Source organism: Durio zibethinus, chromosome 12 (genome assembly GCF_047325235.1).
Source record: "Durio zibethinus cultivar Kanyao isolate XHJ-2024 chromosome 12, ASM4732523v1, whole genome shotgun sequence".
NCBI classification, from domain to species: Eukaryota; Viridiplantae; Streptophyta; class Magnoliopsida; order Malvales; family Malvaceae; genus Durio; species Durio zibethinus.
This window is the reverse complement of record NC_143173.1, coordinates 23,961,818-23,979,016: the sequence shown is the minus strand read 5'-3', so window position 1 is coordinate 23,979,016 and position 17,199 is coordinate 23,961,818. Positions and strand designations below refer to the sequence as shown.

The following is a 17,199-nucleotide window of genomic DNA, read 5'->3' as shown; positions in this document are numbered from 1 at the left end:
CAGCATCATTACCGTCAGCCTAGTATTCTTCTTTCCGTATCCACTTGTTTTTTTATTTTTTTTAGTACTTCATGATGTCAAAAGTTGAAACACAGTTTCAGCTTTTCAGGGTTTTAGTTTTCTGTGTCATTTCCTCAAGCCAATAGCAAAGTTGCAGCTCATCTTCCGGTTAGCTGTTATTGTTGGACCGAGCATGCGACCATCACTTGCTTCTCGTATTGATTCTGTAGATTCTTTGAAATAAGTGAATTTTTGTGCTTAGAAAGCACTAAAGACTTGAAATTGTAAGCAGCAAATCAAGTGCAGCCGCGTCCCATTTTCTCGGCAAAAAGTTCCATTTTCCTAGAGATGTTGCTAACCATTTTCAAGCCCCGAAATCTCTCCAAGAACAGATCCTTTCATATTTTCTCCAACCAGCCATGGTTCATTGATTTATCGATTTGGCATTGACCGAATCAGGGATTAATAGCCACCAGGTTCGCTTTCATGGCTCATGAGTTCCCCTTAGAGGGCATGATTTTAGGAGGCCTAAGTTTTTCTAAACCAAGAGCTCTAAAGACCGTCAAGTACCCAATTTTTTTTTGTCTTTTAGTCCATGAGAAAAAATAAAATGTTGCAATGTACATAGAGCAGTATTTTAGCAAAGATATGTAGCTGCCGACATGGTTAATTTCATAATCTTTAGAGACCCCAAGTTAAACGGTTGTTGGACTGTTCTGGCCGTTAAATTAAGGTTTTGCAAGTCAAGATTTAATGACTGTTGGGTTGTTGCATTGCAATATTTAAAATCCCCCATTTCTCCTAGTGAGTAGTACCGGTCCCCCACTTTCCCACTAGGTACAGTTGCAGAGGGTTACTCGCTCGCCAGTAGCCTACGTTATTTAGTTTGTATTTAAATTTTATCATATTTTCGATGTATTATGATTGAATTTATTACATCATTAATTTAATTTAAATAAAATTTATTTAATATAAAATTTTTATTAAAATTTTTTAATTATATTTATAATAATTATTATTATTATTTTTAATCTCATCAAAATTAAATTTACTGTTAATCCCTCAAAAGTTTTGGATCGAACCTGAGTAAGTTAACACCTGAGTAAGTTAACAGTCAGAACCTAGTAGTAAAATCCACCTTATTTTGCATGATTTTTTTGCAATTTGAAGCTAGTTTACTTTGGGCTGCTGCTGGATTCCCCTTGAACTATAGCCCAACCCCTTTTTTGGAATATCATAGGAGCAGTGAGCAAAAAAACAGTGGAAGCGAATAATAAAGTACTTCATATCATAATAAGCATATAAGTGATCAAGTTTTATATTGTTTTCATGAATAAATAACTATTTATTGTTTGTAGTTTTGTAAAATAAATCCGAAATTTAACTCACATGACCGCAATCTTTTTTGTAAAAAAAAAAAAAATCGTCATTTATCAACAAATCAACATGCTCAATTAGTAGCATTTGCTGACAAAGAAATTGACACTGGCTATAACGAAAGCAAAAGTACTAAGGGTTGTAAAAATAAGGCATAAGCCTTTGGAATTTGTTTAGTAAAATGTTAAAATTATAGTATGATGTTCCACTTTGGGGGCATGAATAAAGAAACGACAGATTCAATGGCCTTTGTCTGTAAAAGAAGAAAACCAATTAATCATGCATTGAAAGATCGAATTGACAAGTGGGTGTCATGTTCTACGTTGGTAAATTGGTGTTTAACATAAGGTTATTATTCAAAAAAATAATGATTTATATATATATATATGATAATTATAATGATTATTTATTGTTCTTAATTTTAGAGAGGTGAGAAAAAAATAAAAAATTTATTTTAAAATTTTAGTAATAAGTTCGGTTCAATTTTTTTTTATAATTATTAAATATTATATATATATTAAATTTAAATTAAATTTTATATTGAGACATAAAATATTTTTCGAATCGAACTAAATTATATATTTTTATTAATTGTTATATATATTTTTAATTTTTATAAAATGAAAATAATTATTTTATATATAAATATTTAAATATGTTAAAAATTATTAAAATAATATAAATTTTAAAAACGATGAATCGAATTAAATTGGTATAATTTGATTCAGATCGAATCGGCTTCAAAAAAATTTCGATTTGGATTCAAATTGGATTTTAAAATTTTATAATATTATAAAAAAATCAAATAAAATTCAATCCGAACTATTATTACTCCTATTTATTTTATGGTTATTGTGGATCATTGAGATTGATTAAATCACGACTATGGAGGGTGGTTTTATTCTTATACAAATGAGTGAAAAACTTTTATTATAAAAAAAAAATATATATATATAAACTTAATAATAGTCAATATTACTCATTTAATATATGAATTAAAAATTTATTTATTTTCAACATTAATTACAATTTTTTAAAATTATAATTTTTTATATTTTTAAACTAATATTCATATAACAAGTTCAAAAATAATTTGTAGGATTTTTCAAATTATATATAATATAATTTTTTTAATTCATAATTTTTTACATAATTTATACTATAAAAACTAGTACACATATTAATAAATATATATTTTTAATAATAATTTAATTATATTTTATTATGAAGTAAATAAAAAATTACTAATATTTTACAAATTGTTATATTTAAATAACATTAAAATCATTAATTTATTTAACTTTTATAATGCATGTTGTTATTTTGATTTTTTCAAACAAAATAATATTTAATTTTTAGTAATATTAAATATAATGATCTTTAATTACTAAAAATTAATAAATTTTAATCAAATAAAATAATCCTATGTCATTAGTGATAAAATTACTTTAAAAATAAAATTTTTTAATGATTAAATTATTAAAATAATCACATATCATATCATATATTTTATTGAAATATACATATTTGGTAAGTTTTATTTTCTTGTAATCTCATAAGGATAATTTATATTATTGACACATAATATAGTTATTTACTTGTAGTTAACTACTAAATCATTTTATTATTTAAATTTAAAAGATATTTCAAATCTTAAAAGAATCATATTTATCCAAATTTTTTATGTCAAATAATTTAAAATCTTTATCTTCATTTAAATAAGACTATTCTAATAAAAACTAAATCTCATTTAAAATTAACCTGAGTATTTTTTATATAAAACGTGCACATGTTCTTTATCTTGAATTTAAAACTATATAAATACGTTGTAAAACAAATTTGAAGTTTTAGACTTCATTTATTTATTTATTTAATATTAATATATGTAATGTAAAGCATGGATAAATTTAAATATTGCATTATTATTATTATATTTGTAATATATGTTTTCAATATTTTTTATTTTAAATTAATTTATTTTTATATAATAATCAATAAAACTAAATGCATGCATGAAATATGTGTATTATTATAATTTCATCATGTACATTAAATATATTAACCAACTTTCACTTTAAATTATTTTTTAGTATATAAATTAAGTGTTAAAAAAATAATTTTTTTAATAAGTTAAATAGGTCAATAATAACTTATAATACTTATAGTTATTTTTTATTTGCACTACAATAATAATTTTTTTTTTATGTTTTCATATGTCCTATGATATATAAAATTCCTTTAGAAAATAATTAAGACTAAAATAGATGAAAAATTATTTTTTATATAGATGGTGAATTTAAACTTTGGTGTGGGATTGGACTGGTATTACGTAGATAAAAATATAATAATATATGACAAAACATTCATTAACCAAGTAAGTAATTTTTAATTAAAATATAGATAAATTTAAAAACAAATTAAATTATTGATTTTTTTACTATAAATATGCAAAAATAAATAATGAAAACAAAAATATTCTCCCTAAATTTAAATCACATATATTTCTTCTATATATTTTCTTTATTTTCAAATACTTAATTATTAATTTCTTTTTAAATTCAGAAAACACATATCACTTTAAGTCTATTGATAATTAATAATATGTGCTACATCATATTTTTTTAATATTCAATTTTCCTTTAAGATTTATATTATTTTTGTAATTTTATTATTTATTTTATTTAGATGATTTATTCTTTTGACATTATTTTTATTCAAATTTTTTTATTTGTTACACATTTCTTCATTGATATTTTTTTAGTATTTGATCAAAATCATAATTGAGTAAAGGTATGTCAATACTTTTTTTATTATTTAATTGATCATTCAATATTTATGTTATCCTAAAAAACTAATATTATATTTATATTAAATTCTTTTTACTTTTTGATCTATATCTAATATCTTATATTTTTCACATTTATTTTTAATATTCTGATCAAGATAATAATAGTAAAGTTTAATTTTTTTATGACATGTTAATTGAATATATATATTTATATTTATCATAAAATTTTAAATTTAAATATAATTGTAAGAAAAATATAATTTTTATAATATAAACACATATTTAAATTAATAAAATAATTCATGCATTGCATGGATCGTAAACTAATTTAAAAATATATAACAAATGTTTATCTAAAATGCACGCAAATTTGGAACACGACTAGCATTTGGAGCGATATTGGTCGTCGGGGCTCGGGACTACATCTCAATGGTTCAGCTATCTTTGTATCTATGAGTGAACATGAGAGAATTTTTTACTAAAAAGGCTTCATTTGTTTCACAAAAACTAATTTTTGAAAAAAAATTTTAAAAAAATATTTATATTTTTTTAATTGTAAAAAGTTTTTTATTATTTGGATGAATTAAAAAAAAATTATTTTTTGTTGCTTGGTTGTTTTTTAGAAATTTTTTAAAAAATAATATTAATATAACTATTAAAATATTAACAATTATTTATTATTAAAACATACTAAAATTATTAATATTAAAATTAATTATATATTAATAATAATAGTTAATATTATAATATTATGTTAATATAAAAAATACTTAAAATAAAACTAGTTATTATTGTTTATATTATTTAATAATATTTATAATCTTATTTATTAATATATTATTATAATATTTATTAATTACATTAATAATATTTATTATTATGTTATTTATTAATATAATATTATTTATTATTAATTTGAATATATTATTTATAATAATATGTATTAATATATTATTTATTAATATATTAATATATTATATTATTTATAAGTAAAATTATTATAAAAAATATTGATAAATAATTATACTTATAGATAATTTTTTTTGAAAAATATATATTTTTTTAAATCTGTAAGATGATTTTTTAAAAATTATCTCATTTTTCATTAATTAATAAATCATTTTTCATTGACCAACTAGTTTTCTATCAAACAAACATCTAAAAATATAAAAATTATTTTTTGATTTTTTTTTCCAAAATAAACGGAGCTGAAGATGCCAATCAATATCACAATGCATTAAATTTTGTATTCAAATGATGCACTAACGTATCTACTTTTATTTTAAAGATTTAAGTAAAAAATTACTAAAATTATTTATAGATTACATCTTTTGTCTCAAATTATTTGGATGATATTAATTTTTATGGAGTTTTAAGAAAATTTTTTTAATCTTAATGTATTCAATATTAAATTAATTTTTTTTATAAAATTAAAGTTTCATGGCTTTTAATATTGAAAAGTAAAAAAAAAAAATTAAAAATAAAAAAGTTTAAAATATTTAAAAAAGAAGACATAATTTTGAAACATCATAAATAAAAAAAAACCAATAAAGTATAATATAATTTTGAAAACTTATAAGATAAAAAATTTTACGTGAGTGCGTAAAATTTGTATATTTGATAAATATATATAATATTTTCCTAATAAATATTATAATTTAATTTAAAAACATGTATGAAATTCAGTAATAATTATTTTTTATTTTTAAATTACTACTTTTTTTATAAAAAAATATTAAATAAATTTTAATTTTCTTATTAAACAACTAAGTAGAACAAAAGTTTGAAAAATGGTGGTTTTCTCTCTTTTAGACAAAGTGATGCAAGCATGTTAAAAAGGTTGACATTATTAAAGCCTGAAATTGGGTAGCCATCAAATCTAAGAGCTCATTATTTTCCAACTTGATCTCATCATATCACTTTCAAGAAAACAAACAAGAAACCAACATGTATAAAGTGCTCTCCCTTTGCCAAAAAATGAAGTATTAGCAGCCTTGATAGTATCAGAAAAACTCTTCTTTTATTGCACATTAATTCCTCTTTTTAAAGTTTAATAAAATGAGATGATAAATTTGTTTTAATATAAGACATGTACAAGTTTAAATAATTTAATAATATTTATTTAAGTATGACCTTTACACATTTTATTAGGTCAACATAATTTAATGATTGTATAAACAATTGATTCAATTAAGGTTTTTATGAGAAAGTTTATAAGGTTTTAATTTAAATATAAGCTTAAAGTACTTTTTTTCTCAAATAAATATGTAATTTGATTTCGAGTTTATATTTAATGACCGTCAATATATGAATTTTATATGTTATTAATAAATTAAATAATATTATTTTATTAATGAATAAATATTAATTTTTATAATAAATATAAAAAAAATTAATAATTTTTTAAAAATTTATTTATTAATAAAGTGTTATTATTTAATTTATTAATAATATATAAAATTTATATATTGATAATATATCAAATATAAATATTTTGAATTATTAGATTATTTTCATTACTTTCGAATAAATTTTTTTTTTTAATTTTAATTAAAAAGTTAAAAATCTTACAGTTATACCATGTTTATGTTAAAACTCTTTTTTTTCATAACGTCCCAAACCGACAGTGACCCATAAAATTTGGAAACCACCAAGGCGAATAAAGCAGCAGCCATGAGCCATTATGAAGTATAGTGGTAGAAGATGCAAATACAAAGGAAAAGCAAGGGCTAAGAAACAAAGTCCCCTGTCCCTATTATGCCCAAAAAATGTTGTAATTAACGAACAGACAGAACCACAGGGCTCTCTCTTCTCTCTCTCAGTTTGGGAAACGTCGAACACCCTTAACCCATACACCACCTCCGCACTTCTCTGGCTGAGAAACGAGAGGGTGCCCTCCCTTTAAAGTTCCCATTTTTATTTTTTTCATTGCACCAAGAAAAAACCCTATTTTCTTAATCTAGAACTTTGTTTTCTCTGCTCTTTAAACTCGACTAACTCAGTCTTATTCTTAAGCTACACCCACTTTTTTCTCTTATCCTACACCCATCTCTCCTTTTTCATTTTGAGTAATTTTTGACATTAGCTATGCGGTGTTAGTTTGGGGCAAAGTTTGGTTGCTTCAGAAGTAAGTGCTAAATCCCTAATCTTTTTGTTTTGTTTTGGTTTTGCTTGTTGGGTTAAAAAGTTCATTTTTTAATCAGAAAAACCCTAAAATCTTTTTTTTTTTGGGTTGATTAAAGGTTCAAGCTTTTTTAGGTTTTAAAGTGGAATTTTTATTTTGATTATTTATTAGGGCTTTAAGGTTTTATGCGCTTTGATCAGTTTGCTAAAATGGAGTGGCTACTTGGATCATTTTGCTTTATCTAGGGTTTTAATTTATGTTCTTGAAGTGATTAAAATGATGCAAAGTCAATTTTTCTTTAATGGGTATTGTTTTGTTGAGCTGGAAAAGTTCTTGGTAGAGATTTAGTTTGGTTTGGCTCATTGCTAAGTAAATTTCAAAACCTTACTTTTCATTTCCAATTTTTGTCAATTGTCTGATCAAATTGTTCATGTAGTGAAGTAAGTGCTATTATTTCTGGTTGAACCTGAAAAAGGTTTATATTTTCAGCCAAATTGGTTAAATTACTTATGTTGCTGGTGTATAGTTCACATGCAAGTATGCAACCAATTGCTGGATCAAAATTTTAGAATATTTGTTATTCATTATTGAATTGATTTACGATATCATGTGCTGAGAAAAGCATTCAAATGTGTTTGAAACCTTAAAAATAGATTTTGGTTTAAAGTAATCAATGTAGGAGACTCTGACTTGTCACTTGTAATTTTTGGAAATTTGTTTATAATTAATTGTTTAATCGTGTCTGAAATTATTATAAACCTTGCTTGTACAAAACTTGTTCTTGTTACACTTGTTTGATCAGCTTCAGACTTCAGAGTAAGCATTATAATACTATATCCAATGAAAGGAGAAGTATTATATTACTGGTTTGAAGTTTGAAACTAAAAGATGTCACCTTTTGAAGATTAATAATTTTTGCTATCTTTGATTATATTTGTACAGAAACGTGAGAATATAGTTCTACCTAGATGGCTTGGACTGAGAAAGATGTAAATGGGAGAGAGAGAAACATGATTACAGAAAATGGTTTCTTAAAGGAACCACAGTCTTCTTCTGGTCCAAGTATTTCAACAGCTGATGTGACTCCACCACAAAAGGCATTTGCAGAGAAAGATGCTCTTTCCTATGCTAACATCCTTCGGTCCAGGAACAAGTTTGCTGATGCGCTTGCCCTATATGACAGTGTCTTGGAGAAAGATAGTAGGTGTGTTGAAGCCCACATTGGAAAAGGGATATGCCTGCAGATGCAGAACATGGGAAGGCCTGCTTTTGAGAGCTTTGCTGAAGCCATCAAGTTGGATCCTCAGAATGCTTGTGCTCTAACTCACTGTGGTATACTGTACAAAGATGAAGGTCGTCTGGTAGATGCTGCTGAGGTATGCTTATGAGGTTTTAAACTGGTAATTGTGTTTGGCTCATTGATTAGTGGTTCATTTGTGAGTTTCTATAATTTGACTCTATACCTGTTTACTTGTGCAGTCTTATCAAAAAGCTCTACGAGCAGAATCTTCATACAAACCGGCTGCAGAATGCCTAGCCATTGTTCTAACTGATCTGGGAACTAGCTTAAAGCTTGCTGGCAATACACAGGAGGGAATTCAGAAGTACTATGAAGCTCTAAAAATAGATCCGCACTATGCTGTAATCTGTTCTCTTTCCTTCCTCCATTGTTAAACGTTGTTGTAATTAAAATTCTGTACATGCAGTCTTGGCCTTTTAAATTCCCATTTTCTAACTTGTGCTGTTATATAGTCTTCCTTTTTACATTGAGTATATATATTTATATCCTTGTACCTCATTTATACAGCCTGCATACTATAACCTTGGTGTTGTCTATTCTGAGATGATGCAATATGACACAGCCCTTAGTTGCTATGAGAAGGCTGCACTAGAGAGACCTATGTATGCTGAAGCATATTGCAACATGGGTGTCATTTATAAAAACCGTGGTGACTTGGAATCTGCCATTGCCTGTTATGAAAGGTAGTACGCAGTTAGTTATTTAACCTTGCTGTCTGCTATCCTCACATGTAGTTGATGTATTTGAGTGGTGTCTCCATCTCTACTGATGCTCTTTTTGCTTCGCTATTTTATTACCAGGTGCCTAGCTGTGTCCCCTAACTTTGAGATTGCCAAAAATAATATGGCGATTGCCTTAACAGATTTGGGAACAAAGGTGCTTTCTCCCCTTTGTTATCATCCATTGAGTTTTTTCATTTCCTTTCCTACTTTTGCTTCTGACATTTTTTCATGACCTTTACCACATAGTTTGCAGGATACTATTTTGTTGAAAATTGGCCTGTTCAACACTCGAGGACTCTGTGGTTGTGCACACCTGTGTCCTACACTTGTACATACATTTATAGAAAGAATTTAGCTCTTTTCTATGAAAAGGCTAGATAAATTCTGTAGGAGGCCATTGCATTTTCTAGAAGAAAGTTGTATAATATTATTGTTTTTGCTAATTTTATCATCATCTATGGTTTGGATAAAAGCAAGATGGACATTTTGTGGTTGCTGAATGCCTGTTTTTAACATGATAAGATTTAGTTTGATAATATAGTGTCTGTAGTCTAGATTTTTATAGGTTGCTGTCGACACGTGGTGCAGGTGTCTAGCCAGAAGCTTTTTATGTCTGGGGATTATAGCTTGTGGTAGAATAGCTGCTTGTGATAGAATGTAAAACCATGTTTTTAGCTTTGTGACTAGCAAGGTATCAAATACATGTAGATGTACATCATACTTCTTAGAGCTTAGAATGGAGATGCTCTGTTATATGTTGTGTTTCTGTTGTTTCAAACTTGCTCTTTCAGATGCCAATCTTTTTTCTGTTGATGTGAAATAAGTGGTCTTAGCCTTGACTAGATGCCAATTAGACTATCTTTAGTCTTTTCTTTCTTATTGGATATTCTGAGAACTAGAAGTATTTAAACGGTGGCCCTATACATGGAGACAACTTGTAACAGAAAAATAGAGGGACTATATGTCAAAATATTTCAATAGAGCCCTTCTACTGATTGGCATCTGCATCTACGATCAACAAACACAATTATCTTAATGTACTATTTGCTTGTGACACAATACAATTGGTTTTGGCTTACATAATTGTTTGCAGAATCTTTTATTTTATTTGCTTAATTCTTTAACTAACATCAGCAGTTGCATTAGATGAAAATGCTTTCTTGCATCATGGGCAACTCTTGTTGACTTGTTTGTGGAAGTCACTTTGTGCTTTCTTTCTAATAAGTAACTTCTTGGTTTATCTATCCCTGATTTTGCTTTCAGTGATCTGTCTGTTCAGGTTAAGTTGGAGGGAGACATTAACCAAGGTGTGGCATATTATAAGAAGGCTTTGTATTATAATTGGCACTATGCAGATGCTATGTATAATCTTGGGGTTGCTTATGGTGAAATGCTGAAGTTTGATATGGTAAGTAATTACTTAAGATGTATTTCCTTGGAAGTGTATTTCTCTTTGGGGAACTGAAATTCTGTGTTTGTAATTGATGGTAAAATTTTTTTATATACATACTTTATAGGTAGTTTCTGCAATGCTTGCATCAGATAACAATCTAGCCATCAACTTTTGTGCAGGCAATTGTGTTCTATGAACTTGCTTTCCACTTGAACCCCCATTGTGCCGAGGCATGCAACAATTTAGGAGTAATATACAAAGATAGAGACAACCTTGATAAAGCTGTAGAGTGTTATCAGGTAATTTTTGACACTTGTGTAACATTTTAAGCCTTCATTCTCTCCTGCCTTCCTTGATCTTCATTATTTGTTATAATTTCTTCTTGCAGTTGGCTTTGTCAATCAAACCAAACTTCTCTCAGTCATTGAACAACCTAGGTGTTGTCTACACAGTTCAGGTTTGAAGTGGAATTAAGGTCTAACTATTAGATTTGACTTTGTCTCAAACAGTGATTGACTATGTGCTTACTATTGGCAGGGTAAAATGGATGCTGCTGCTAGCATGATCGAGAAAGCTATCATTGCCAATCCCACATATGCTGAAGCATATAATAATTTAGGTTTTTCTCTTGCTTCTTATGTTGTTTCAAAATCTATAATTGTTGCCTGGGCACCTTGTACATGCCATCGGTTCCTTACTTTTACAGATACACGATCTTACAGCAAATATTTTGGGAAACAATTTCATTTTTTGGTATAATTTTTTAATTTATTTTCCTGTCCTTTTTGTTCAGGGGTTCTTTACAGAGATGCTGGCAATATATCCATGGCAATTACAGCTTATGAGCAATGCCTTAAGATAGATCCCGATTCTCGTAATGCTGGGCAGGTATCATTACATGAATCTTGTGTAGTTTAACTTGTAATTGCTTGCTGGGAGACTAAATTTGTTCAATTAAAATGAAAATGAACTAGAGAAATAAGTTCTGTCACTAAATGTCTATTCACCTCAAAATCTTTTTCTCCACCCCATACATGTTATTTGGTGTGATACTTTGCAGGTTTAGTTACCCTGGAGTATCTTTGGTTCTTTTGTGACTAGTTGACTGTCTCTATATCCCTGATTAAATTGGACATAAAACCGGAAAAAAGAAGGTTTTAGCATCCATGCTTTGAAAATGGAAATAATATTTCTGATTTATTGTTCATAGATGACACTTTTTAGTGCATCTTAGATATTTTTGCTGTTGGTGCATGATAGAAGATGGTTTATGTTAGCAACTGGATGCCTATGCTGGTTCCATACTGGTGTTCTGGCTCTCCTTGTGTTCTGATTGATTCCTTTTGTTTGTATCATATTTCACATTTTTTGCAGAATCGTCTATTGGCAATGAACTACATAAATGAAGGAGATGATGATAAACTTTTTGAGGCTCACAGGTTTGATTGAATTTATATCACCTAACTTGCATTTAATGTCAATTTTCTATTAGCATCATTTTAATATTTGGTGTCATTGCAAATAATTTGTGGCCTTTGTGGGATCATCTAAGAATGATCATATGAACTCATTTCATGTCTTTGTATTGGCTGCATCACTACAAATATTCTTCTTGCTATTATTGGATTATTATTTTTAGTTAGTTTATTTCTTATTTAGTCATGGATTTTATATAGGTATGAGCCAATTTGTAGTGCAAAACTGTTAAATATTGAACCATATTCTACCAGCCATGCCATAATCCTGCTTTGAGCAATGGCTTCTTTGTCATAATTGTTTGTTTCAGAAATGCACTTTTGCTTTGTGATGTGAACTATACTGTTGAAGCCTTTTGTCTGACACAGTTGTTTCCTGTGCATCATACAAGTCCTGACTAGTAAAATGTATCGTGAAAGGTCTAAACAGATCCGAAATTTTAGAAAGAAGTGGATGATGAAAGCAATAGCTACATTGAGAATTTGATCTTAAGTGTAGTGATGATATCTACAATACCCTGCTATGTACGCTCTAAACAGATGCCAAAAGAAAAGATTTGGATAATCTTACTTTCCTTCTCAAACCTGTGTTTTGATTCTATGGCCTGTTTGACAATTTATACTTTCTTGGCTGAATATTTGACAATTTATATATGCATACAAGTATTAGCATCTTCTTAAAACTGGGTAAAATTTAGATTATCTTTGACTAATCTTAAACTTAGCTTTCATAATTTGATTTCTCAAAAACAGGGACTGGGGAAGGCGATTTATGAGGTTATATCCACAATGCAATTCATGGGACAACCCAAAAGATCCAGAACGACCTCTTGTGATTGGATATATTTCACCAGATTATTTTACTCATTCTGTGTCTTATTTCATTGAAGCACCTCTTATTTATCATGACTATGGGAACTACCAGGTGGTTGTTTATTCAGCAGTAGTGAAGGTACTAAAACTACAGATATATTTATGTCAATTGCTTAGTGATTTCTTCAGCACCCATCATCTGTAATCCTACGGATATGGGAGTATTTGTTTGCATGTTTAGTTGAATATGGCCAGCTTTGCTTTATCTTCCCCTTTAAAGCTCAGACGAATTTAAATGATATTTCAATACCATCTATGGCATCGTGGATGCATTAGGATTATTGTTACTCCCTTAATTTATCTCTGTTCTCACCATTCATTGAAAGTAATCTCCACGATTACACCCAATGTCAATTTGCCTGTGCAAAGTCCTTAACTTCATTAGAATTATTTTCCTGACTAACTTTTTGATTGTCTTCCAAAAAATGTGATCCTCTATGCAGTTCTGTTCTTGTCATTATGTTGTCCTGAACAATAATTTATTATGTGAAGAATTTGTTCAAAAAATAATTGTGATGTATTCAATATCCAGTTACCTGTCCCAAAAAAGGTGTAATCTGTGTATAAGTCGCTTAAAAAATCTGGAACTATTGACTCTTGATATTCTATTGCTATTACAGAACAACTTAGTTAAGGTAGTATCCTCTTTGTTTTTATGGCGGACTATGTGTCTCTTTCTGAGCTCACATTCTTATGATTTTCCAGGCTGATGCAAAGACTAATAGATTTAGGGAAAAAGTCATGAAAAAGGGTGGGGTATGGAGAGATATATATGGTATTGATGAAAAGAAGGTTGCAAGCATGGTTAGAGATGATAAAATTGACATCTTAGTAGAGCTTACTGGTCATACAGCCAACAACAAATTGGGAACAATGGCATGTCGACCAGCTCCTGTTCAGGTATGCTTAAGGTACCATATTTTCAGTTTTGTTTTAACTATTTCCTGTTGAAGTTCTTCTGTCATCAACGGTACTAAAAGAATTTTCGTTTGGAAGAAATCTTTTTGAGTGGAACTTGAGTTGATTTCTGGTGTGTCTGATTTATGCAGGGTGATTTTGCACTTTTGGTAAGCTTGATTTGGTAGACTAGGCATTTTCTAGATCTCTCTGATTTCTGTCATGTTTTTTACTGTAGGTAACTTGGATTGGTTATCCCAATACTACTGGTTTGCCCACCATTGATTACCGAATCACTGATTCATTTGCAGATCCTCCTGATACAAAGCAGAAGTAGGTTCTGTTTTTACTTTACCTGATCACATTTTCAATTAGAGCTATTGTGTTAAATGAGATATGCAAAATGGTTCTACTTGGACAATAATGCTACCCAATGGCAGGCATGTTGAAGAGTTAGTTCGACTACCAGAATGCTTCCTTTGTTATACTCCTTCCCCAGAGGCTGGACCTGTTTCACCAACTCCTGCTCTTTCCAATGGGTTCATTACATTTGGTAGCTTTAATAATCTGGCAAAGGTACTGTTTGGTAACTGTAGAAGTTAAATCATGTGTTTCTTATTAGTTATAGCATTCGTTTTTAACCTATTATTGGAACCTTTATCAGATAACACCCAAGGTATTGCAAGTTTGGGCAAGGATATTATGTGCTGTTCCAAACTCCCGTCTAGTGGTAAAATGCAAGCCATTTTGTTGTGACAGTGTTAGGCAGAAATTTCTTACGACACTAGAGCAGCTGGGTTTAGAATCACTCCGTGTTGATCTTCTCCCTCTAATTCTTCTTAATCATGACCATATGCAAGCTTATTCTCTGATGGACATCAGGTAAAATCGAATTGCATTCTTTGTGTTATTGGTAATGCTAAGTTTTCCTTTTTTTTTTCCTATCCTTGTCTCCCTTTCCCTGTTGTGGTACCACTATTTCTGTTGGGAAGCATGATATTATAGCAAGCAAAACACTCAATTTTGTATGGTACATTCGAAATAGTCCTGTACAATAAAAATTGGCCGATGCTGATTAGCACATGGGGCATTAGGGAACTGAAGATATGGGGTTGGTTAAAATCTGGAGTTTGCAGGCCATTACAGTTGGTACTGGTAAGATGTTAACAATTAGTGGTTCCGAGGAAAACTGGTTTTAGGTCTTGGCCTTTGAGTGATAGCTCTGCATATACTAAGACTTGGATGCTTCTCGTTTTTATCTTAAAAGTTTGAGTATTGTATGGACTCTAGATGTGTGACCCATCAATTTTAACAAGTCACTAGCCAGTGTTTACCAAGGTTATGTATGACTTGTCCTTTTGGTTGAGTTTACCTAGTGTTTTACCTAGGAAATAAGTTCAATTTTCTGTTGGTAAGTGGTTTCTAGTTACATCCTTTTTAGACTTTCTAATTTTTGTTACATATCTTACGTAGTTTGGACACTTTTCCATATGCTGGAACAACGACAACTTGTGAGTCTCTATACATGGGAGTGCCATGTGTTACCATGGCTGGTTCGGTACATGCTCACAATGTTGGTGTTAGTCTTCTCAGCAAAGTTGGTAAGGAGCTTCACTTTTTCATGTTAATATCTGTTATCAGTTTACTTGGATTTTGTCTGGCTTCTCTTAATGTCCTTTGGCCTTTTCGTTATTTTTCCTGTTGGTTTTTCACTTTAATGTACCTAGCATTCAAATGATTTAAACATCCCACTCGGGACTTGTCTCTTAATGTTTGTTGAGGAGGTTTTTATTTTATTCTTTTGTGATTTTCATACCACTGGCTAAATGATGTAGCATTCTGGGTACTTGCAATGTAGGGTTACGACATCTGATAGCCAAAAATGAAGATGAATATGTCCAGTTGGCACTACAACTGGCCTCAGATGTCACTGCACTCCAGAACCTGAGAACAAGTCTTCGAGACCTCATGTCTAAATCACCTGTCTGTGATGGAAAGAACTTTATCACTGGTTTGGAGGCAACTTATCGAAACATGTGGCGTAGGTACTGTAAGGGAGACGTCCCATCTTTGCGTAATATGGAAATGCTACAAAAACAAGGTGCTCCTGAAGAGCTAACTTTAAAAACTTTCGAACAAGAAAGGATCACAATCTCAAGAGACACCTCCCCTGGATCAGTCAAGTCTAATGGATTTAATCAAGTTCCATTGCCTATGCTGAATCTCACTACTTCTGAAGAGAATGGAAGTCATTTGAACCAGACTACAAATTGAGGCAAGCTGAGCTGACTTCTAAATTTTTGGTGCTATGCTGAACTTTGGTGGTTTATTGAACTGGGAAATGAAGTCATTACCTTTTTGGGGGACAATCCTCCTGTTAGATACAACTATTATGATCATATCCGCATGAATTGAGGCTGTTCGATAACTATGGTCGCGACTGCATATTACCTTAAATAGTATTCCAATTTTTTGGGAGAAAGAATGCTGGTGGAAGTCGGTAAAATATGACTTTATCGGATCCTTTCAGAAGAATAGCGGATTTGGAAGAGATGATGCTATTGGCTACTGGTATAGATATACCTGAATTGCTGTCGCATGCACCCCCTCCCCCCCCCCCCCCCCCCCAACTCTGAAGTAGAGTAACTGTTGAAATTTAGCCCTGGTTTGTATATTATGAGGGCAGTTTTTGTTTTGTTTTAGCATGGCTTGTGTTTTAGTGGTTCTGATTGTGGCATTGTTAGTTTGCTTGCTGGAAGGTGGCTATATATTCTAGTTTCATGTATTAATGTCATCCTATAAACTCACAAAATTTGATGAAATAGAACAACCTAATCTTTAGGCATTTATGTGATTCTTATATCAATGTCACCTGCACAGAGGATGCAAGTGATCTTGTGCATGTAATGTTTCTTCCTGCTGATTTATTAAATAAAGCCTCAATTTTTCTCTTGCAAGTGCAATTGCCCCTGCTTTCTTTTCAGAATACATCATCAAAAAAACATTTGAATGTAATAAGCATTCTGCGAGGTAACAATGAGAATGAGTGCCTGCTTATGTCTTTGTTTTACAGATTTCTGAGTGCTGGAGCTATCAACCGATAAATAACGCTGCTGAGGCTGCTAGCCAGGTGATCGAATCACCTGATATTTGATCATTTTAAAAATAACATGATAACATGATATGAAAATGTTAAAAAATAATACAGAAGCGGTAGTATAAAATTAAACAAAAATTGTATCTGAAATTG

At 29.6% G+C, this 17,199-nt stretch overlaps 1 protein-coding gene across 2 annotated transcripts; it reads left to right on the top strand.

Annotated features, from left to right (window-relative positions):
* Positions 1-6,947: 6,947 nt before the first annotated feature.
* On the top strand, positions 6,948-16,796 carry LOC111295911 (putative UDP-N-acetylglucosamine--peptide N-acetylglucosaminyltransferase SPINDLY). Of its 2 annotated transcripts, XM_022889743.2 has the most exons (19): positions 6,948-7,292; positions 8,232-8,665; positions 8,769-8,930; positions 9,097-9,272; positions 9,390-9,465; positions 9,558-9,613; positions 10,575-10,719; positions 10,884-11,003; positions 11,093-11,161; positions 11,242-11,323; positions 11,498-11,592; positions 12,079-12,143; positions 12,933-13,131; positions 13,758-13,952; positions 14,188-14,282; positions 14,390-14,525; positions 14,614-14,831; positions 15,423-15,550; positions 15,808-16,796. In XM_022889743.2, exons 2-19 carry the CDS (start codon positions 8,258-8,260, stop codon positions 16,221-16,223), a joined length of 2,841 nt encoding a protein of 946 aa, XP_022745478.1. In that variant the 5' UTR covers positions 6,948-7,292; positions 8,232-8,257; the 3' UTR covers positions 16,224-16,796. The 2 variants fall into 2 exon arrangements, with proteins under 2 accessions (XP_022745478.1, XP_022745479.1); XM_022889744.2 differs by lacking the exon at positions 9,558-9,613 and having other exon boundaries at positions 10,591-10,719.
* Positions 16,797-17,199: the final 403 nt, after the last annotated feature.